At 44.5% G+C, this 23921-nt stretch overlaps 2 long non-coding RNA genes and 5 gene segments (V, D, J or C); 6 read left to right on the top strand and 1 right to left on the bottom strand.

Moving 5' to 3' along the window:
• The first annotated feature begins 1484 nt into the window (after window positions 1-1484).
• On the top strand, window positions 1485-2591 carry LOC124068815. The segment is given in 2 exon segments: window positions 1485-1708; window positions 1810-2591. Coding segments are annotated over 2 exon segments (402 nt in total).
• A 326-nt stretch (window positions 2592-2917) lies between these two features.
• On the top strand, window positions 2918-4677 carry LOC124068805. The segment is given in 2 exon segments: window positions 2918-3459; window positions 3550-4677. Coding segments are annotated over 2 exon segments (507 nt in total).
• A 4791-nt stretch (window positions 4678-9468) lies between these two features.
• Window positions 9469-22500, bottom strand: LOC124068822. The gene is made up of 3 exons (XR_006844983.1): window positions 22252-22500; window positions 21354-21456; window positions 9469-10167 (listed from the first exon to the last, which is right to left on the bottom strand). It is a non-coding gene; the product is annotated as an uncharacterized LOC124068822 (long non-coding RNA).
• On the top strand, window positions 9820-11225 carry LOC124068819. Its single transcript, XR_006844980.1, has 3 exons — window positions 9820-9957; window positions 10141-11002; window positions 11093-11225. It is a non-coding gene; the product is annotated as an uncharacterized LOC124068819 (long non-coding RNA).
• Window positions 14048-15274, top strand: LOC124068811. The segment is given in 2 exon segments: window positions 14048-14306; window positions 14570-15274. Coding segments are annotated over 2 exon segments (423 nt in total).
• Window positions 19440-20056, top strand: LOC124068808. The segment is given in 2 exon segments: window positions 19440-19629; window positions 19710-20056. Coding segments are annotated over 2 exon segments (429 nt in total).
• On the top strand, window positions 20181-20972 carry LOC124068814. The segment is given in 2 exon segments: window positions 20181-20314; window positions 20578-20972. Coding segments are annotated over 2 exon segments (423 nt in total).
• Window positions 22501-23921: the final 1421 nt, after the last annotated feature.

The raw sequence follows: 23921 nt of genomic DNA on the forward strand, positions 1-23921 counted from the left end.
GGGATCGTAAGAGATGTCAGCGTTCAAGTCTCTCCAAGCCATTGTGTTTTGACCAACTGCCCAAGACCGACTATCAGAAATTTGGTACCCAGTGACAGGAAACGTGTTGTGCTGCATAGAGACATTTAACTGACAATCCACAGGTGACTCAGATGAGGTTGATCAGCGTTGTGTCTGCACGCCAGGAGGAAACGGGCGTTCGAAAAAACAATCGGAGGAGAATCGGGCAAGGAAAAGGCTAAAAGACTTCAAAGGGACTGCCGGAAAGTGCTGTAGTGATGCTTGCCTCGGTTTTTGGTTTAAATTAGTTAATGTGCGCAGCGGTTCGTGCTGTGATTTGTTGGACGCGCTGTTAAAATATTTTTTGCTTAAAAGTACATATGAAATATATTAATTCATTTGAGTAAAATTGTAATCGAGTAAAAAATGGTGAAATGGTAAAACTCTGCTAAAATGTGTAAATCACAATATCTAATATTGTTACAAATAAATTTCTAAAGGGTTTTTCACCTGTGACCAATTCTTCTAAAATAAAGAGAAGTTAAGTGAACTGAGTGAAGTCCAGAATCTTAGTTAAAAGGTCCTTCCTCTTTCAAGTGTGGGAAATCTTGCCCTGAAAAAACACTTGACAGTGTGTTTGTGGTCATGTGCAGTGTTGGTTTCCACTAAACGTAGCATTTAGTCTGATGGGCAAAAAGCTCCATTTTGGTCTCATCAGACCAAAGAACCTTCTTCATGTTGAACTTGGAGTCTCCCACAGGTCTTTGGGTGAACTCTGGTCGAGATTTAATATGAGCCTTCTTCAACAGTGATTTTCTCCCATACATCTTTGACTGGTGAAGAACCTGGACAACAGTTGTTGCATGCAGAGTCTCTCCCATCTCAGCTCCTGAAGCTTTTAACTCCGTCGCAGTAGTAAAAGGTGTCTTGGTGGCCTCCCTGAATTGTCTCCTTCTTGTACGGTCACTCAGTTTGTGACAACGGCCATTTCTTAATGATGAATTTAGCTAAACTGCAGAGGAAGTTCAGTGACTTGGAAATTGTTTTGTTTCCATCCCCTCACTTGATTGTTGAAGAACCCTTTGTTTGAGTAGCTTGGAGTGTTCTGTTGTCTGTGGTGTACTTGTAACCAGTAATACTGATTAACCAGTGACTGGACCTTCCAGACAGGTGTCTTCATACCACAGTCACTAGAGACTCATTCACTGCACTCAGGTGATCTTGAGCTTTGTTTGTTTTGTGGTCAATAACACCTTTTTAAAGACACTGTAGGTACAATCAAGCTACACTAATGTCCATTGATGGAAAGCATTCTGCTATTTCATATAGAAATATAATGCCTGACACTGAGCTTTTCTTTCATTGTCAGTTCACATAAATTGTTGTGTTTGCAAACCATAAAATGTGACTCATCCTTTAAATCATTCATCTCCAATTCTGTAACTCCAGTATCAAAGTAAACACCACAAGAAAATCTTCCACCTTCAGCTGGAACCAAATGCTGCTTGCAGTCTGTTAACCAGCAGAAGTGTAACTGAGAGAAGTGAAACTACAGACTTAAGAGGAGATGGAGAGATTCAGGGAGGAGCTGAGCTGTTACTGAACTATAGAAGAGAGAGAAACTTCAAACCACAAACATTACCTTCATTCAACATGCTGTCACTGGACTATTATGGACTTTCTCTGATGGTTGTCACTCTTCTAACAGGTATGTTACAGTCTGCCTTTTAAAAAGTCTAATTACAACATATGTGATTCATATGATGAGAGTTTTGTAACTCAGTATAAAACAGATTTCTCCTCCTTTAGGTGTCAGCTGTGAAGATCTCAGTCCAGTCAAAGATGAACAGTCCAGTTTAGAAGACAGCTCTGTTACTCTGTCCTACAGATACAGCAAGAAAGCTGCAGCTGATGATTACTTCTTCTGGTATCGACAAGATCCAGGAAAGCCACCAGAGTTCCTCACCTCTCACTCAGGAACAGGAAGAATATTAATGAGTCCAAAGTCTGGACTGTCTGTTACAGTGAGTGAGGAAAACACTCACATGAATGTTCAGATCTCCTCTGCTGCAGTGACAGACTCTGCTCTGTACTACTGTGCTGTGAGGCCCACAGTGACAGCAAACCCACAGTCTCTGTACAAAAACACAAGCTGACACACTGACAAGCTGCTGGAAGCCTTTTTTCCACACTGTTGGACTCAACTTTTTACCTCCACTAGAGGGCGACATTATCAAGTAGGCGGTGCACTACTTCTGCACTGTGTTCAACCATTGTGTCAATAATAAGTGCTGCTGTGAAGAGAACAATTCTCACACTGAATGTTGAACAGCAGCTGCTTTCTCCTGTTGCTTTAAACCTTGTTGTACAGATGGAACTTTGGCTGTGGATTATTCTTGCTGCTCTTTTCTTTGGTGAGACACAAAGAACAACATGTTTTTATTCTCTTCTAAAGACTGACGCAAACTGGAGTTCAGAGCAGAAATCTGTTTCTGTCCACACAGTAACTCTGTACACATGATATTTTCCACTGTCTTCTCCTCTCAGCCTCATGAACAATGTTAGTCTAATGGCTTCATTTCCTCCTCTTCTTTCAGGACTGATAGCTGGAGACACAATCGATCCTGTAGGAGATGTGGAAGTCAGCGAAAGAGAAGGAGAAACTGTCACACTCAGATGTACATATCAGACGAGTTACACTGGTGTTGCCCTTCACTGGTACAGACATCACTCTGAGCTTCAGGCACCTCAGTTTATACTCTGGAAAGGAGCAAAAGGGTACACATCTGAGTATATTCCTGACAAACGATATCAATCTAAAACATCAGAGACATCAACTGAACTGACCATCACAGTCCTGACCCTGGCAGACTCAGCTCTCTACTACTGTGCTCTAGAAACACACTGATACAAAGTGTAGAAGAGGCTGTACAAAAACCTGAACACAGATATGTGACTACTCTTCAAAGAGGAGGGAAGTGGTATTCAAACCACAGCTTCATATCAGATGGATTCTGCTCATTCCTGTTCCATCAGAGTCACTGTGGTTACAGCTGCTAATGAAACACTGTGGGAGGATTCACATGAGCAGCAAATCCACATCACTGACAAACCACTGTGGGCCATTCAGGCTCAATCAGCTCCTTCCATTGTTTAATATCCTTGGCAACATGTTGGGCTCCATCTGAAACAGACACTAAAGCACTGACTAATAAACACTAACTGTGTACAAGCCATAACAAAGACTGACTGCTGCATTATTTCTGACTGACACACAGGGCTGTGAATGAGCCCTGTCACTGTGATCAGGCTCCTCCTTCTAATCCACCAACTTAGTGTTGATGAAGACCAAACAGAGAGATCACAGCCTTCTTTATACTCGCTGGAGCTCACAGTTACTCAGCACTGCAGACATGACGCCTCTGTTCACCTCACTGTTGCTGGCTGCTATGTGCTTTGGTATGAACACAACTCTGTTTCTGTGATATCAATCCAACACTGACATGATTCTTTAACAGCTCACTGATACTGTTTGCTGCTGTTTTACAGAATGCAGAGCACAGAAAGACAACGTGCTGCAACCAAAAGAAGATGTGACTGCTGCTGAAGGAGAGGCAGTGACACTTGGCTGTCAATATAACAGCAGTGGAACAACAAATAATCTCTTCTGGTACAAACAGGAGGGAAACAACAGCCCCAAATTCATACTGAGCCGCTTTTCAGAGAGTTCAGGGAACACACCAGACGAGTTCAAGGAGAGGTTTTCATCCACACTGGATTCCACCTTAAGATCAGTTCCTCTGAAGATCCAGAAGCTTCAGCTGTCTGACTCTGCTGTGTACTACTGTGCTCTGAGGCCCACAGTGACAGGAAACACCAAAACTCTGTACAAAAACCTTTGGAGCAAAGACAACAGAATACTCCACAACATCCACTAGAGGGAGTCACACACTGTTACACTGCAGTGGGATGTGATGGTAAAATCCAGAATCATCTGCAAAAGGGACCAGAAAATGAAGCCTTAAACTTGCAGTGTGTAGACAAATTGAATGAAGGATCACCTGGTCGGCATCACAGTCTCAGGTTTTGACTGATTTGTTGTTTATTAAAGAAGGTTCTCTGTTGTTCTCTCAGGCTGTCACTTCTTGTGTTGTGCCTCAAGGTTTAACTGTAAGTCCTCGAATTTTATAAATCTTCAATTTAGCTCAAATTATCTTACAAAGAACAGCAGATTCCATTGTTTTGTTGTCAATAGGTGATCATATTTTCCATTAATATCCAGTGATTACGTCAGCTGGTTTCATGTGAACTGCATGTTACCTTGGGGACTGTAGTCAGAGGCTCAGGAGGACCACAGAGGACTGTGGTCTTCCCAGTCCTGTTCACCCTGTACACCTCAGTCATCAAATACAACTCGGAGTCATGGCACATGCAGAAGTTACCAACACCTCCAAAACCAAGGAGATTGTGGGAGGAAGCAGGAGCACCCAGAGAAAACCCACACAGGAAGAACATGCAAACTCCCCACAGAAGGGCCCGAACCGCTGCAACACCTTTGTTCTATTATTGTTGATATTTTCTACATTTTTATACTAGTTTATAGTTTGCATGTGGATTTGTGTTTTTTCTCTTTGTACTTTTCTACTGGATATTGAATGTCCCTCTGGATCAATAAAATATCTGTCTATCTATCTATCTATCTGTGTCTGGACGGTCCGGTCACTGTCTAATCAGTGACACCACCATGCATCACAGTGGGTATGGTGTGTGTTGCGGCGAATGGGCGCGTTTCGCACTTATCCCAGCGCAGCGTCACGTGGACGCGAGTGATGTCACCACTGTTTCTACTCCAGTGAGACTCATCAAAGGACCAGATGTCCTCAATCCCATCCGTGCTGTCCTGCTAAGATTCCGAGCAGGAGTCTTTGCTGCCCTGGGTGACATAAAGAAAATGTATAATTCCATCTGGCTTGAGGAAAGAGAGGTCCATCTACATAGGTTCCTTTGGCGGGATTGTGAAAGTGACTAAATTGAGGTTTATGCCATCACAAGGGTCAACATAGGAGACAAACCTGCTGGATGCATTGCCCAACTCGCTATGCATGAAACCACTAACTTACCTCAGTTCAGTCATCTTACAGGGGAAAGGCGTGTGCTGCATCAAGATGCCTACGTTGACGACATTCTGACATCACACAATGATCTGAACCAGCTGAAACTCATAACAACAAACATCGAACAGATTCTAGATGCTGGGGGATTTCAAATGAAGCCATGGATTTACTCCAATCAAGGTGGGAGGAGAGTGCTCGAATGTGAAGAGGCAGGGCCCAAGACAATTGTTCTGCCAAATCAGCTCACAGAGAATGACAACAAAGCCCTCGGCCTCGGGTACACACTGGAGGACGGTAAGCTCCACATCATGGTCGCTGTGAAGTTTTCACGAAAGAGAAGGAAGTTGAGACTCAGCCAGAACCTGCTCAAAGAGGAAGTGCGGTTACAAACACCAAAACCACTCACCAGAAGAGAGCTCTTGAGTCAGGTTGCAGGACTGCATGATCCTCTGGGTTTGGTGGCCCCAGCAAAGCAAAAAGGAACAATCTTGGTCCAAAGAGCCTTTCAAGAAGCAAAGACAAAGTGCTGCTCAGTGTTAGACGCCTGGGATGCTGCTTTGTTGGACAAACTCAGGGAGGATGCCATCAAACTCCTGGAGGAATATGTTGAACTTGGCAACGTAAGATTCACAAGGCCCTTGACGCCACCGGATCCCAACGGCAAACCTTGTGGCATCACTTTTTCTGATGGCAGTGAACGCTCTTATGGTGCTGTGTTATATCTGCGTTGGAATTGCAGCCATGGCGCAATTGTGAAACTGGTCGAATCCAAGGCTAAACTAACTCCTCTCGACCTGAAAGGAGATGCCGTAAAGGCTGAAATATGTGGAGTTGTTTTTGCTGCACATGTATCGACGTATGCGCACTGTCTGACTGAGGACTCAGAACGGCAGAAAGGTCCAAAGTTTTTATGTCTACCAGAGAGTGAGTGGCCGAAAAGGTCCGCCAGAGATGTTGCTGCTGCAGCAAGAGGGAACTTGGAGAAAATCCAAAAGAAATGATTTGTTGCGGCTCTCAGCAGACATTACCTGAGTGAGGACTCCAGGCAGGGCCAACACGCAGTCCAGGGAACGTCAAGCAGACCACCTGCAGGGCTTACAATTCCGATGCTAGTTGATGTAAGACGCTTTAGTGACCTGACACGGCTGGTAAAGACAGTAGCATGGGTCTGGAGAGCTGCAAAAAGGTTCCTGCAGGTCAAGACGGAATCTGTCAAAGTGGGAGGCGGTGTCTGGATCAGGCATCATCACAGTCAGCGAGAGACAAGATGCTTTCAGAGACCTTTGCCTGACAGGACAGACAAATGTGACTTTCCCAAGCACCACAACAGACAGACTGGTGGTCTACAAGGATGTGATGAGTGGGCTACTGGTGTGTGGCGGGAGAGTCCAGTACTTTAAAAAGGAGAGCAAAGCTGTTTCCCTCCTTCCCTTTGATGCTTGGATCGCAACCCTTTTGGCCCGGGAAGCTCACAGTGTCGGACATGACGGAGTTGCAGGAACCGTGTTAAAGATGAGGCGAAAGGCTTGGGTCATCAGAGGGTGGAAAATTGCCCAAAAAGTTGTTGACAAATGCATTGTCTGCAAGAAAGCAAGAGAACGCTACCAGCCGCTCCCTTCGAGTTCACCGCTGTCGACCTATTTGGACCCTACCAGGTGAGGGATGACATCAAAAAAAGAGTCCCCATGAAGGTTTGGGGAGTGGTGTTTTGCCGCATGTCAAGCAGGGTCATTCACACAGAGCTGGCAAGTACACTACTGACGGAAAGTTTCTTACTTGCCTATCAGAGGTTTACCGCTCTCCGTGGACATCCATCAAAGATCTGGTCTGATCCTGGCACCAGCTTTGTGGGGGCAAAACCTGTTTTGGAGGAGCTGTATGCTTTCCTGAGGGAGCAAAACAAGGGAACCCTAGAGGATTTTGCTGCTAAACACAGGACTGAGTGGACTTGGAAAATCACTCCGGCTGACTCTCTGTATCGAAATGGAGCTGCAGAAGCCGCAGTGCGTGTCACGAAGAGAGCCCTCCAAAGTCTCGGCAAGGCAACAAATCTCAGTTTCAGTGAGTTCCTGACAGTACTTCAACTAGCAGCCAACCTCGCCAATGAGCAGCCCATAGATGCAAGAACTCAGAGCCTAGAAGATCGAGTGGAGTATGTCACACCAAACTCCCTCTTGCTTGGTCGAGCTTCACAGAGCGGTGACATCAAGTCGTTCAACTTTGACACCTATCCATACCGAAGATTAAGAGAGATACAAGCCCAAGTAAATCACTTCTGGAAGTCCTGGAGTCAGCTTGCTGGTCCAAACCAAAAATGGCACACTACAGAGAGAAATGCTGCTGTTGGAGACATAGTCTGGCTGTGTGACTAAAACGCTCTGAGAGGGCACTTCACGCTTGGGAGTCATCAGTGTGAATCCTGATTTAAAAGGGATCGTAAGAGATGTCAGCGTTCAAGTCTCTCCAAGCCATTGTGTTTTGACCAACTGCCCAAGACCGACTATCAGAAATTTGGTACCCAGTGACAGGAAACGTGTTGTGCTGCATAGAGACATTTAACTGACAATCCACAGGTGACTCAGATGAGGTTGATCAGCGTTGTGTCTGCACGCCAGGAGGAAACGGGCGTTCGAAAAAACAATCGGAGGAGAATCGGGCAAGGAAAAGGCTAAAAGACTTCAAAGGGACTGCCGGAAAGTGCTGTAGTGATGCTTGCCTCGGTTTTTGGTTTAAATTAGTTAATGTGCGCAGCGGTTCGTGCTGTGATTTGTTGGACGCGCTGTTAAAATATTTTTTGCTTAAAAGTACATATGAAATATATTAATTCATTTGAGTAAAATTGTAATCGAGTAAAAAATGGTGAAATGGTAAAACTCTGCTAAAATGTGTAAATCACAATATCTAATATTGTTACAAATAAATTTCTAAAGGGTTTTTCACCTGTGACCAATTCTTCTAAAATAAAGAGAAGTTAAGTGAACTGAGTGAAGTCCAGAATCTTAGTTAAAAGGTCCTTCCTCTTTCAAGTGTGGGAAATCTTGCCCTGAAAAAACACTTGACAGTGTGTTTGTGGTCATGTGCAGTGTTGGTTTCCACTAAACGTAGCATTTAGTCTGATGGGCAAAAAGCTCCATTTTGGTCTCATCAGACCAAAGAACCTTCTTCATGTTGAACTTGGAGTCTCCCACAGGTCTTTGGGTGAACTCTGGTCGAGATTTAATATGAGCCTTCTTCAACAGTGATTTTCTCCCATACATCTTTGACTGGTGAAGAACCTGGACAACAGTTGTTGCATGCAGAGTCTCTCCCATCTCAGCTCCTGAAGCTTTTAACTCCGTCGCAGTAGTAAAGGTGTCTTGGTGGCCTCCCTGAATTGTCTCCTTCTTGTACGGTCACTCAGTTTGTGACAACGGCCATTTCTTAATGATGAATTTAGCTAAACTGCAGAGGAAGTTCAGTGACTTGGAAATTGTTTTGTTTCCATCCCCTCACTTGATTGTTGAAGAACCCTTTGTTTGAGTAGCTTGGAGTGTTCTGTTGTCTGTGGTGTACTTGTAACCAGTAATACTGATTAACCAGTGACTGGACCTTCCAGACAGGTGTCTTCATACCACAGTCACTAGAGACTCATTCACTGCACTCAGGTGATCTTGAGCTTTGTTTGTTTTGTGGTCAATAACACCTTTTTAAAGACACTGTAGGTACAATCAAGCTACACTAATGTCCATTGATGGAAAGCATTCTGCTATTTCATATAGAAATATAATGCCTGACACTGAGCTTTTCTTTCATTGTCAGTTCACATAAATTGTTGTGTTTGCAAACCATAAAATGTGACTCATCCTTTAAATCATTCATCTCCAATTCTGTAACTCCAGTATCAAAGTAAACACCACAAGAAAATCTTCCACCTTCAGCTGGAACCAAATGCTGCTTGCAGTCTGTTAACCAGCAGAAGTGTAACTGAGAGAAGTGAAACTACAGACTTAAGAGGAGATGGAGAGATTCAGGGAGGAGCTGAGCTGTTACTGAACTATAGAAGAGAGAGAAACTTCAAACCACAAACATTACCTTCATTCAACATGCTGTCACTGGACTATTATGGACTTTCTCTGATGGTTGTCACTCTTCTAACAGGTATGTTACAGTCTGCCTTTTAAAAAGTCTAATTACAACATATGTGATTCATATGATGAGAGTTTTGTAACTCAGTATAAAACAGATTTCTCCTCCTTTAGGTGTCAGCTGTGAAGATCTCAGTCCAGTCAAAGATGAACAGTCCAGTTTAGAAGACAGCTCTGTTACTCTGTCCTACAGATACAGCAAGAAAGCTGCAGCTGATGATTACTTCTTCTGGTATCGACAAGATCCAGGAAAGCCACCAGAGTTCCTCACCTCTCACTCAGGAACAGGAAGAATATTAATGAGTCCAAAGTCTGGACTGTCTGTTACAGTGAGTGAGGAAAACACTCACATGAATGTTCAGATCTCCTCTGCTGCAGTGACAGACTCTGCTCTGTACTACTGTGCTGTGAGGCCCACAGTGACAGCAAACCCACAGTCTCTGTACAAAAACACAAGCTGACACACTGACAAGCTGCTGGAAGCCTTTTTTCCACACTGTTGGACTCAACTTTTTACCTCCACTAGAGGGCGACATTATCAAGTAGGCGGTGCACTACTTCTGCACTGTGTTCAACCATTGTGTCAATAATAAGTGCTGCTGTGAAGAGAACAATTCTCACACTGAATGTTGAACAGCAGCTGCTTTCTCCTGTTGCTTTAAACCTTGTTGTACAGATGGAACTTTGGCTGTGGATTATTCTTGCTGCTCTTTTCTTTGGTGAGACACAAAGAACAACATGTTTTTATTCTCTTCTAAAGACTGACGCAAACTGGAGTTCAGAGCAGAAATCTGTTTCTGTCCACACAGTAACTCTGTACACATGATATTTTCCACTGTCTTCTCCTCTCAGCCTCATGAACAATGTTAGTCTAATGGCTTCATTTCCTCCTCTTCTTTCAGGACTGATAGCTGGAGACACAATCGATCCTGTAGGAGATGTGGAAGTCAGCGAAAGAGAAGGAGAAACTGTCACACTCAGATGTACATATCAGACGAGTTACACTGGTGTTGCCCTTCACTGGTACAGACATCACTCTGAGCTTCAGGCACCTCAGTTTATACTCTGGAAAGGAGCAAAAGGGTACACATCTGAGTATATTCCTGACAAACGATATCAATCTAAAACATCAGAGACATCAACTGAACTGACCATCACAGTCCTGACCCTGGCAGACTCAGCTCTCTACTACTGTGCTCTAGAAACACACTGATACAAAGTGTAGAAGAGGCTGTACAAAAACCTGAACACAGATATGTGACTACTCTTCAAAGAGGAGGGAAGTGGTATTCAAACCACAGCTTCATATCAGATGGATTCTGCTCATTCCTGTTCCATCAGAGTCACTGTGGTTACAGCTGCTAATGAAACACTGTGGGAGGATTCACATGAGCAGCAAATCCACATCACTGACAAACCACTGTGGGCCATTCAGGCTCAATCAGCTCCTTCCATTGTTTAATATCCTTGGCAACATGTTGGGCTCCATCTGAAACAGACACTAAAGCACTGACTAATAAACACTAACTGTGTACAAGCCATAACAAAGACTGACTGCTGCATTATTTCTGACTGACACACAGGGCTGTGAATGAGCCCTGTCACTGTGATCAGGCTCCTCCTTCTAATCCACCAACTTAGTGTTGATGAAGACCAAACAGAGAGATCACAGCCTTCTTTATACTCGCTGGAGCTCACAGTTACTCAGCACTGCAGACATGACGCCTCTGTTCACCTCACTGTTGCTGGCTGCTATGTGCTTTGGTATGAACACAACTCTGTTTCTGTGATATCAATCCAACACTGACATGATTCTTTAACAGCTCACTGATACTGTTTGCTGCTGTTTTACAGAATGCAGAGCACAGAAAGACAACGTGCTGCAACCAAAAGAAGATGTGACTGCTGCTGAAGGAGAGGCAGTAACACTTGGCTGTCAATATAACAGCAGTACAAGTGGTCCAACTCTCTTCTGGTACAAACAGGAGGGAAACAACAGCCCCAAATTCATACTGAACCGCATTAAAGAGAGTTCAGGGAACACACCAGACGAGTTCAAGGAGAGGTTTTCATCCACACTGGATTCCACCTTAAGATCAGTTCCTCTGAAGATCCAGAAGCTTCAGCTGTCTGACTCTGCTGTGTACTACTGTGCTCTGAGGCCCACAGTGACAGGAAACACCAAAACTCTGTACAAAAACCTTTGGAGCAAAGACAACAGAATACTCCACAACATCCACTAGAGGGAGTCACACACTGTTACACTGCAGTGGGATGTGATGGTAAAGTCTGAAGTCACTTTACTCCTACTCAGGATTGTGATGTGATGCTTTGGAAATGAAACCTCTGAATTCATTTGAGGATGAAGAATATGAACCCCATCAAACTGATGAAATACATAATAAGAGAAACCATAAACCATCAAGTGTGTTGCTGATTGGTGATCTTTAACAATATCATCAATCCCAAGCAGAAAGGCTGGATGAATGTAGAGGTGTGAGTTCCATCCAAACCCAAAAAACGCTGCCGTTCAGTCAGGTGACAGGTGACACCACCAGAGTCTGACTGAGAGCTGATGTAAAGGTGTCATGACAGGTGAGTGCAGGACCATAGAGATTCCAGATAGAACAACCATCACTGAACAGGTGGTGGCTTACCACACCAACTTTCGGCCACCCATAGTGCAGCTTTGAGATCCCTCCCCAAACAGTTTCAGCCCCATTTGCACCATCCCTCATGGGACCATAACGACTCACATGATGGCACAAAGCAACCCACTACAGGTTAAGTACTTGGAAGTCCCCATCAATCTTCTAACTGAAGAAGCCTTTTGGATGAGAGGTGAAACGTCTTCAACAACCTAAAGACATGCGGTTGCCTTCACTTCTTCCACTTCAACAACAAAAATGAGTCCCAAATGCAGACTAATGGAAGAGCTGGTGAAGATCAATGATGTAGTAATCAAAATCAAAGACAGACAGGCTACTGAGACAGAGAAAGATCATAACAAAAAAGCAGAACAAACAGGTAAACAAAACCAAAGGGACAAGGCAGGCAGACATATCAGATACAAACTGCTAAACTCAAAACCGGCATGTGCAGGGTGACTTTTACAATCAAGGAGTGAGTGGGGATGGTCCAGTTCAGTATCTGCAGGGCTGATGGCAGGAAGTGGAAACAGGCGAGTGAGGGGGTGGAGTAGACCAGAAGAAGACATCAACACAGACTGGAGAGAGACCTCAACACCAACAACATCAAAGATATGAAGCAGGCAATCCAGACCATCACAGGATACAAAAGCAGGAGCGCCCACATCGCGTATGATGATACGTTACCACATGAACCAAACACATGTTAAACTCACTTTGATGTCAATGAGTCACCTGTAAAGGCTGCTCCACCTCCAGAGGACCGATGACGGTGAGCATCCACAGCAGGGGTTAGAGGACTAAAGCCAAGTCACACTGGACCTCACCCAGCCAGACAACAGACTGAATGTGCTGTGTCACATGTGTTTGTGTACCTCTAATGATAACGAAGTGTGGTTTCAATTAACGAGAGCAACACAGAGCAAACCCTCTGATGATCTGAAGGCAAAGACCATCCTGGACTCTGGACTGATGTCCAATCCTCCAAGCTGAAACCGGTTCACACAACCTGACAGTTTGGTCCAGATGACAAATAAAGATCCCTGATTCCTGTTATTGACACATAATGTGTCACCACATGCTGACTGTTCTTCAGTGATTCTTCAGTGCATAAACACATCATTGTTGATGTAAAGTTGATCAACAAACTTCATTCATTCATTCATTAATGTATCTGTCAAACTGAGAGACACATTGTGTGTGTGTGATCGGACTGACAGCAGAAACCAGACCTGAATTAAAGTCAACATTCAGAGACTCAGTCTTTCTAAGCATCCTCAGAGCTGCTTGCTATTCATCTCTGCTGACAGTTAAAGAAACCATGTTTGCAGACTAAACAGATCCGGCAAAAGAAATTCTTGTATCACGTCTTGTTTTCCAGAAAAGAAGCCTCCCTGTTCAGTAGACGTTTGCAAACTAACATCTTCCACAAGTTTCACTCAAAAGCACTTCAAAAACACTGCTTTGTATCCAGGATGGGTGGAACATGATTTGTGTGGTGGTGACTGAAGCCTCAGTGTCATTTCCAAGTTGAAGGTAGAGGAAGAGTCACCAAGAGAAGACTTAAGAGGAGATGGAGAGATTCAGGGAGGAGCTGAGCTGTTACTGAACTATAGAAGAGAGAGAAACTTCAAACCACAAACATTACCTTCATTCAACATGCTGTCACTGGACTATTATGGACTTTCTCTGATGGTTGTCACTCTTCTAACAGGTATGTTACAGTCTGCCTTTTAAAAAGTCTAATTACAACATATGTGATTCATATGATGAGAGTTTTGTAACTCAGTATAAAACAGATTTCTCCTCCTTTAGGTGTCAGCTGTGAAGATCTCAGTCCAGTCAAAGATGAACAGTCCAGTTTAGAAGACAGCTCTGTTACTCTGTCCTACAGATACAGCAAGAAAGCAACTGGTTCTGATAACTTCTTCTGGTATCGACAAGATCCAGGAAAGCCACCAGAGCTCCTCACCTCTCACTCAGGAACAGGAAGAATATTAATGAGTCCAAAGTCTGGACTGTCTGTTACAGTGAGTGAGGAAAACACTCACATGAATGTTCAGATCTCCTCTGCTGCAGTGACAGACTCTGCTCTGTACTACTGTGCTGTGAGGCCCACAGTGACAGCAAACCCACAGTCTCTGTACAAAAACACAAGCTGACACACTGACAAGCTGCTGGAAGCCTTTTTTCCACACTGTTGGACTCAACTTTTTACCTCCACTAGAGGGCGACATTATCAAGTAGGCGGTGCACTACTTCTGCACTGTGTTCAACCATTGTGTCAATAATAAGTGCTGCTGTGAAGAGAACAATTCTCACACTGAATGTTGAACAGCAGCTGCTTTCTCCTGTTGCTTTAAACCTTGTTGTACAGATGGAACTTTGGCTGTGGATTATTCTTGCTGCTCTTTTCTTTGGTGAGACACAAAGAACAACAAGTTTCCTTTTAAATCAGATGAGACGACACATTAAGTGATTTTAATGTTGAGAAAAACACATAATTTCCAACCTTTTTTACCTTTAAACTAGCCTGAAATGAAATAGTTAAATCTGATGAGTCTATTCCACATCTGTGTGTCTGACTCTGTTTAAATATCTGTTCAAACTGACTGACTGCTCTCCTTTAATCAATCATCTTTATTGATTCTTCTCTTCATCTGCATGTTCTCTTCTTCCCCAGAGTGTAAAGGACAAGACAAAGTGAACCAGCCAACAGAGGATGTCATTGCTACTGAAGGAGACTCAGTTACACTTGGATGTACATTTGAGACAAGTTACCCAAGTCCATATCTCTTCTGGTACAAACAGGAAGCAAACGGTTATCCAAAGTACATGCTGAGATGTTTCTCTAAAACAGTCGATCATGCTCCAGAGTTTGAAAAGGACAGATTTAATGCTACAATTGAGAACAAGTCGGTTCCTCTGAAGATCCAGAAGCTTCAGCTGTCTGACTCTGCTGTGTACTACTGTGCTCTGCAGCCCACAGTGACAGGAAACACCAAAACTCTGTACAAAAACCTTTGGAGCAAAGACAACAGAATACTCCACAACATCCACTAGAGGGAGTCACACACTGTTACACTGCAGTGGGATGTGATTTTCCAGAATCATCTGCAAAAGACACCAGAAAATGAAAATGAAAGATAAAGGTATAAAGTAAAATTTAGTTAGTCATAAAACACAAACTGTAATGATAATGAGGTGTTGTGGGATGCTATTTATGTGAACAATATCTCATCACAGGTGAATTTAACAGCAAATCTTGTGACATCTGCAGCTCAAATTCAACTCTTTAGGTTAAGTTTGTGACAAACTCTCTTACATATTCACTGTGTTTATGTGAAATATCGTAAGCTGGCAAGAAATCATTTGAAATAAAACATTCAGTATAAAGTCAGATATGCAGAATGTTTGGTCTGTATATTTAAGACCAAATTGAAGAGTTTGGTCTGGACCTGCTGTGTTTGGAAAGTTTGTTGTTGTATTTAACTTGCAATGTATGGACAAATATTCCATGTGCTGCACTTTACATACTGGTGGTATGTGAAGTGCAACAACAAAACTTTAGACAAATGTTATGGAAATAGCAAAGGCGCATACACAGCAAAGTCTCTCCCCCCTCTCTCCCACTCTGACCATCTAACAGTCCATCTTATCCCCACTTATAAGAGTTTGCTTCATTCATTCTGGCGGCTGTTTACATCCCGCCGAGTGCGGACGTGCACGAAGCTCAGCGCGTACTCGCGGATCAGGTACTGTGTGTGGAGCAAACATACCCAGACTCCTTAGTTATTGTCCTCGGTGACTTTAATAAAGGAAATCTGAGCCAAGAGTTACCCAAATACAATCAGCTGATCAAATGCCCGACCAGAGAGGAGAACACTCTGGATCACTGTTACACCACAATAAGCGGAGCATATCGTGCTTTGCCCCGCGCCGCTCTGGGTCTATCTGACCACGTCATGGTCCACCTGATCCCCTCATACAGACAGAGGCTGAAGCTCGCCAAACCTGTGGTGAGTACATCTAAAAGGTGGACCAGTCAGGCTGTGGAGGAGCTTTGTTTCTGTTTGGATTCAACGGACTGGGACGTGTTTAGGGCTGCTGCAGATAGTCTTGATGAGTATACAGATACTGTAACCTCATATATCCGGTACTGTGAGGACAGTATTGTGCCAACACGCACCAGAGTGAGTTATAACAATGACAAACCCTGGCTCACAGCTGAACTCAGACAGCTGAGGCTAGAAAAGGAGTCTGCATTCAGAAGTGGGGATAGAGACAACTACAAAGAGGACAAGTACAGGTTTAGCAAGGAGGTGAGAAGCGCTAAATCACTGTACAACCACTCCACCCTGAGACACTGTGCGGATGGTGGTGATACAATGGCGGACGGTCGCCTCGGAGTTTCTCTCCACCCTGTGGACGATATTTTTTGCACTTTTTGTTAGTTTTCCAGTAGTTTTCTCATTTCAGTACACCAGAGAAGAACTGTTGAGCATAAGAGATACATCTCTACCCAATTTTCCACCACTTTTCCACAATTCTGGAAGTTTTCCGGGGTTTTTGGTCAGAGGCGCAGCGGCTCTATGGAATTACGCGGAGATGGAGACGCCGTCGGGGGAAGCGTGCAGGAGCGCTCGTTAGGCTGAGGCAGCGGGGGTTACGCACGGCGCTCCCGTCCATTCACCTGGCAAATGTTCGCTCCCTGGCTAACAAAATGGATGAACTGCTGCTTCTAATCTCCAAAAACTCCGACTTTAGGAACTCCGCTGCCCTGTGTTTCACTGAAACCTGGCTCAGCGAACACATCCCGGACGCTTCTCTCCAGCTGCCCGGTTTCCAGCTTTCCGTGCGGACCGCAACTCGGAGCTCTCTGGAAAGAAGAGGGGAGGTGGAACATGCTTTTTTGTCAACGAAGGTTGATGTAAAGATGTCACAGTGTTAAGGAAATCATGCAGTCCTCATCTTGAGTCGTTATTCATAAACTGTAAACCATTTTATTCACCGCGGGAGTTCTCCTCGTTCATCCTGGTCAGTGTTTACAGTCCACCTCAGGCATGTGTAATGGAGGCGTTACAACACCTAGCTGACCAGGTATCAGACATCGAGGCAAAACATCCAGACTCCCTGCTCATCATTCTTGGGGATTTTAACAGAGCAAACCTCAGCCAAGAACTCCCAAAATACAGACAACAGATAAGGTGTCCCACCAGGGATGCTAACACGCTGGACCACTGTTATACTGTTTTAAAGGACTCCTATCGCTCTGTTTCCCGTGCTGCTTTGGGTCTCTCTGACCACTGCATGGTCCATCTCATCCCAACCTACAGGCAGAAGTTAAAATCAGCAAAGCCTGTAGTGAGGACAATTAAGAGATGGACAGCTGAGTCAAAGCTGGAGTTACAGGCCTGCTTTGACTGCACTGACTGGAGTGTCTTCGAGGCTGCTGCCACAGACCTGGATGAACTGACTGACACTGTGACATCCCACATCAGTTTTTGTGAGGACTCATGTGTGCAGACCAAAACCTTCTGCACATACAACAACAACAAACCATGGTTCACCAATAAACTCAGGAAGCTGCGCCAGGCTAAAGAGGAGGCCCACAGAAGTGGGGACAGAGCCCTGTACAAGCAGGCCAGGAACACACTGACGAGGGAGATCAGAGCTGCATTCAACACCATCATCCCAGAAATCCTCCACCAGAAGCTCTCACAGCTATATATATATAGCTATATATATATATATATATTTCTTTTTCTTGTAAATACTTTATTCTTCATTTTCTTCATTTTTATTATTATTATTGCTATTTTGTATGGTGCACAGGACAGAGAAAAATCTGGAGTCAAATTCCTTGTATGGTCACACATACTTGGCGAATAAAGCTGATTCTGATTCTGATTCTGATTCTGAGCTGACTCCAGTGTTCACAGACATCTTCAACACCTCTCTGGAGTCATGCCATGTGCCAGTCTGCTTCAAAGCCTCCACCATAGTTCCATTCCCCAAGAAGCCGAGGATCACTGGACTTAATGACTACAGACCTGTGGCACTGACATCTGTAGTCATGAAGTCATTTAAGCGCCTGGTTCTGTCCCACCTTAAGTCCATCACAACCCCCCTCCTGGACCCCCTGCAGTTTGCCTACAGAGCCAACAGGTCTGTAGACGATGCAGTCAACCTGACTCTACACTTCATCCTGCGGGATCTGGACTCCCTGGGAACCTACGTTAGGATCTTGTTTGTGGACTTCAGCTCTGCCTTCAACACGATCCGCCCAGCTCTCCTCCAGGACAAGCTGTCCCTGCTGAACGTGCCTGACCCCATCTGCCGGTGGATCACTGACTTCCTGACAGACAGGAAACAGCATGTGAGGCTGGGGAAGAATGTCTCGGACACCCGGACCATCAGCACCGGTATCCCCCAAGGCTGTGTACTTTCCCCTCTGCTCTTCTCCATCTACACCAACTGCTGCACCTCCGGCCACCAGTCTGTCAAGCTGATTAAGTTTGCAGACGACACCACCCTCGTCGGTCTCATCTCGGACGGGGATGAGTCCGCCTACAGGAGGGAGGTGGACCGTCTGGTGTCCTGGTGCGGCAACAACAACCTGGACCTGAACACCCAGAAGACAGTGGAGATGATCATCAACTTTTTGAAAGTGCCAGCTACATCGCTCCCCCTCACCCTGACAGACACCCCCATCTCCATGGTGGACTCCTTCTGTTTCCTGGGTACCACCATCACCCGGGACCTCAAGTGGGAGCTGACCATCAGCTCCCTCATCAAAAGGGCCCAGCAGAGGATGTTCTTCCTGCGGCAGCTGAGGAAACTCAAGGTGCCAGTCAAGATGATGGTTCAGTTCTACACGGCCATCATTGAGTCCATCCTCACCTCCTCCATCACCGTGTGGTACGCTGGGGCCACCGCCAGGGACAAGCTCAGACTGCAGCGTGAAGGTGATCGGCTGCAGCCTTCCATCTCTACAAGACCTGTACACCTCCAGGACTCTGAGGCATGCAGGTCGGATCACAGCTGACCCTTCTCACCCTGGACATGGACTCTTTGAGAAACTCCCTTCAGGCATTCGGACCAAAACCTCACGCCACAAGAACAGCTTCTTCCCCTCTGCTGTTGGACTGTTGAACACCAACTGACTAACTGCTCTGCACTTCAGTTACTTCAGTACAGTCACTGATCTGTGCTCATGTCATGATCCACCTGCTGTTCATTTGCACTGTTTACCTCACCTACTTGCACTACACTTCCACCCTGCACTACCTCACTTTTGGACTACCTCAAGAACCATATTTATTTTACTTATCTTATTTAATTTTGTTTTACCTTATGCTATTTTATTTTATTTTATTCTACTATTATATGTTACTGATTACGTTCTATGTTTGCACCAATCAACAAGACAAATTCCTAGTAATGAGAAACCTCTTCACTTACATGGCAATAAAGACGATTCTGATTCTGATTCACATGTGAGTCAGTGTTGCCTTATCAGCTACTTCTTCACATTGGCTGAGAGAGCTCAGTGTACTGCAGCTAAAAATGTGCTGTGAGAGGAAGGAGGGAGGGATTAAGGGAGGAACAAAACTGGGACTCAAGTACAGAAAAGACAGACTTTCACAGTGCTGTTTCATATGAAAACCAGACAGATTCTCTTTAAGATGCTGTCAGTGAACTTCAGTCTGTTTGTCACTTTGTGTCTGCTCACAATCAGAGGTAGGTGAGATCATTAACATTACAAGAACTTTACAGATTAAAAACATTGAATCATAAGTTACAGATTTGTCCTCCTTTAGGTGTCAGCTGTGAAGATCTCAGTCCAGTCAAAGATGAACAGTCCAGTTTAGAAGACAGCTCTGTTACTCTGTCCTACAGATACAGCAAGAAAGCAACTGGTTCTGATAACTTCTTCTGGTATCGACAAGATCCAGGAAAGCCACCAGAGTTCCTCATCTCTCACTCAGGAACAGGAAGAATATTAATGAGTCCAAAGTCTGGACTGTCTGTTACAGTGAGTGAGGAAAACACTCACATGAATGTTCAGATCTCCTCTGCTGCAGTGACAGACTCTGCTCTGTACTACTGTGCTGTGAGGCCCACAGTGACAGCAAACCCACAGTCTCTGTACAAAAACACAAGCTGACACACTGACAAGCTGCTGGAAGCCTTTTTTCCACACTGTTGGACTCAACTTTTTACCTCCACTAGAGGGCGACATTATCAAGTAGGCGGTGCACTACTTCTGCACTGTGTTCAACCATTGTGTCAATAATAAGTGCTGCTGTGAAGAGAACAATTCTCACACTGAATGTTGAACAGCAGCTGCTTTCTCCTGTTGCTTTAAACCTTGTTGTACAGATGGAACTTTGGCTGTGGATTATTCTTGCTGCTCTTTTCTTTGGTGAGACACAAAGAACAACAAGTTTCCTTTTAAATCAGATGAGACGACACATTAAGTGATTTTAATGTTGAGAAAAACACATAATTTCCAGCCTTTTTTACCTTTAAACTAGCCTGACATTAAATAGTTAAATCTGATGAGTCTATTCTACATCTGTGTGTCTGACTCTGTTTAAATATCTGTTCAAACTGACTGACTGCTCTCCTTTAATCAATCATCTTTATTGATTCTTCTCTTCATCTGCATGTTCTCTTCTTCCCCAGAGTGTAAAGGACAAGACAAAGTGAACCAGCCAACAGAGGATGTCATTGCTACTGAAGGAGACTCAGTGACACTTGGATGTACATTTGAGACAAGTGACTCACTTCCATATCTCTACTGGTACAAACAGGAAGCAAACGGTTATCCAAAGTACATGCTGAAATGTTTCTCTAAAACAGTCGATCATGCTCCAGAGTTTGAAAAGGACAGATTTAATGCTACAATTGAGAACAAGTCGGTTCCTCTGAAGATCCAGAAGCTTCAGCTGTCTGACTCTGCTGTGTACTACTGTGCTCTGAGGCCCACAGTGACAGGAAACACCAAAACTCTGTACAAAAACCTTTGGAGCAAAGACAACAGAATACTCCACAACATCCACTAGAGGGAGTCACACACTGTTACACTGCAGTGGGATGTTACATTTCATTACACTTCAACCTGTGGACACTGCAGAAGACAGACAGCCTCAGGACATGGGACACACACTATACCAACTGAGCTAATGACTTCCTGGGATGTCATGATAAAGTCCAGATTGTTTGCATTGGTGATAAAGACATCAGAAAATTAAACATTAAAGACAGAATGAAGTTCATCCAGCTTCATTGGGTCACAAGTCTTGAATTTCCCTCAGGATCATTAAAGTATCTATCTATCTCAGTCAGTTTACTTCTTGTGCCGGTCTCATGGATAAATGGAGAGGGTTGTGTCAGGAAGGGCGTCTGACGTAAAACCTTTGCCAAATTAAACATGCAAATCACAAACATGACTTCCATACCGGATCAGTCGGGGCCCGACGGTCATCTGTTCTGTGGACCTACAGGGTACTGGTGGAAACTGGGCTACTGTTGGTCAAAGAAGGAGAGCAGGAAGGCGTTCCCCTAAGGAAGAGACAGAAGAGGAAAGGCAGGAGTTTAGGACTGAAAGTAGGGACTCTGAATGTTGGTACAATGACAGGAAAAGGCAGAGAGATGGCAGATACGATGCAGAGGAGGAAAGTTGATCTTCTGTGTGTCCAGGAGACCAGGTGGAAAGGTAGCAAGGCTAGAAGCATCGGAGCAGGGTTTAAACTGTTTTACCATGGTGTGGAGAGGAAGAGGAATGGAGTAGGGCTGATCCTGAAGGAGGACTTTGTGAAGAACCTTCTGGAGGTGAAGAGAGTGTCAGACAGGTGATGAGTCTGAAGCTGGAAATTGAAGGTGTGATGTTGAACAGCATGTGTGGTTTTGCTCCACAAGAAAGATGTAAGGAAGAGGAGAAGGCCAAGTTCTGGACTGAGTTAGAGGATTTGATCCAGATATTTTCCAGAGGTGAGAGAGTGGTGATTGGTGCAGACTTCAGTGGACATGTTGGTGAAGGGAACAGTGGTGATGAGGAAGTGATGGGCAGGTTTGGTGCTCAGGTGAGGGACTCAGAAGGACAGAGGGTGGTAGACTTTGAGAAAAGTATGGAGATGGCTGTAGTGAACACTTTCTCCCAGGAGAGGCTGGAACACACGGTAACATAAGAGTGGAGCACACAGGTGGTGTTCAGGTTTTGGTTTCAGACTCCAAAAAGCAGACGACTGACTTAGATAAACGGTTAACAGTCTTTAGTGGAGATGTTCAGTAAACAGTACAAAACACGCAATGGAAATAGTTCACAAGAACAGGAAACAAAACAGGAAGATGACCCACCAGCAGGTGAGTGCAACAGTCTAATGGAGATGTCCAGAGCAAAGAATCCAAAACTCCAAAAGCTGGACAATATCAGGTCCAATATGGACACAGAGGTGAGCAGGGTAGACAGGAACATGGAGGTGAATCTGAACAAGGAGTGGAAAATTAGTCTTCTCAATACAAGCAGAAACAAAACTCAAAACATCAGCCTGACAAGACACCACCAGAGTAGACAGAACAATCTGGCAAGGCTGGAGAGGCAGAACCAGTCTTAACTATCCACAGGCAGTGTTGAGTGATTGGAGGCAGATGAGGAACAGGTGTGCAGGCAGTTGACTGATAGGACACAGGAACTGCTCCACCCAGCTCTGCTCCGGATTGGACAGGCAACAGAAAAACCAACCGAACAAACAGAACAGAACACGAAACAAAGAGACAAAAACACCTCAAGATACTAATCCCAACAGGTGGACAATACCTTGTGTAGAAGGTGTAATCTGAAGGAGATTAGCGATCGTAAAGTGGTCGTAGGAGGGAGCGTAGCTAGACAGCATTGGGTGGTGGTGTGTAGGATGACTCTGGTGGTGAGGAAGATGAAGAGAGCAAAGGCAGAGCAGAGGACAAAGTGGTGGAAGTTGAGAAAGGAAGAGTGCTGTGTGGTTTTCAGTTAGGAGCTGAGACAGGCTCTGGGTGGTCAGGAGGTAAGAGCTCCTCAAGGAAGACCAAAGAGGAGGTTAGGAACCCCAACCCACCTTCAGCTGCTACAAAATGCTGCTACCAGTCTGTTAAGCAGCAGAAGTGGAACTGAGCCAAACATCAAGTTATCTCACGTTGTTATTTGAACACGTTTCACCTTCACAACAGTTAGAATTTCTGTATGAAGCTTTGACTTTTCAGAAAGTTGTTTCTCCACACATTCATTCAGCTGAAGCTTCTGCAGATTCCTCCTTCAGTCTGACCTTCCTGGATGATGATGATGATGATGATGACTGCAGCATCACTGTCATCTCTAAAGCTTCCATCAGCCTGAATGTAAACAGACCACAGCAAGAGGAGGAGCTACACAACTGAATATGAAAGGCTTCATTTTGGAAGTGAAGAGCTGCTGTGTTCTCTCTATTGTTCATTCAGTACAAGTGAAAATCATGAAGCTCCTTTTAGTTTGGATGATGATCTTCATGTTTCATACTGGTAAGTACTGAAAACATGTCACATGTTTGAAGTCCTCAAGTGTTTATACGACTAAACTCAGTCTATAGATAAATAACACGTCACAGTGAAACATATCTTTGTTCTTTTCAGGATCCTCTCAAGAGATATTGACTCAGTTTAAAGATGTAACGCTGGCTTTGGAAGGAGACGATGTGACTTTCTCCTGTAACTATTCAGGCTCAACCTCAAACCTCTTCTGGTATCAACAGAAGTCCAGTTCACCTCCACAGCTTCTCATCACGGAGCATTCAGGGAAAATAGAAAGGCTGACTTTGAAACATGACAAAGAAACAAAGGAGTTTCATCTGCAGATCTCCTCTGCTGCAGTGACAGACTCTGCTGTGTACTACTGTGCTCTGAGGCCCACAGTGACAGGAAACACCAAAACTCTGTACAAAAACCTTTGGAGCAAAGACAACAGAATACTCCACAACATCCACTAGAGGGAGTCACACACTGTTACACTGCAGTGGGAT

The sequence above is a fragment of the Scatophagus argus genome, chromosome 13 (assembly GCF_020382885.2).
Source record: "Scatophagus argus isolate fScaArg1 chromosome 13, fScaArg1.pri, whole genome shotgun sequence".
NCBI lineage: Eukaryota > Metazoa > Chordata > Actinopteri > Scatophagidae > Scatophagus > Scatophagus argus.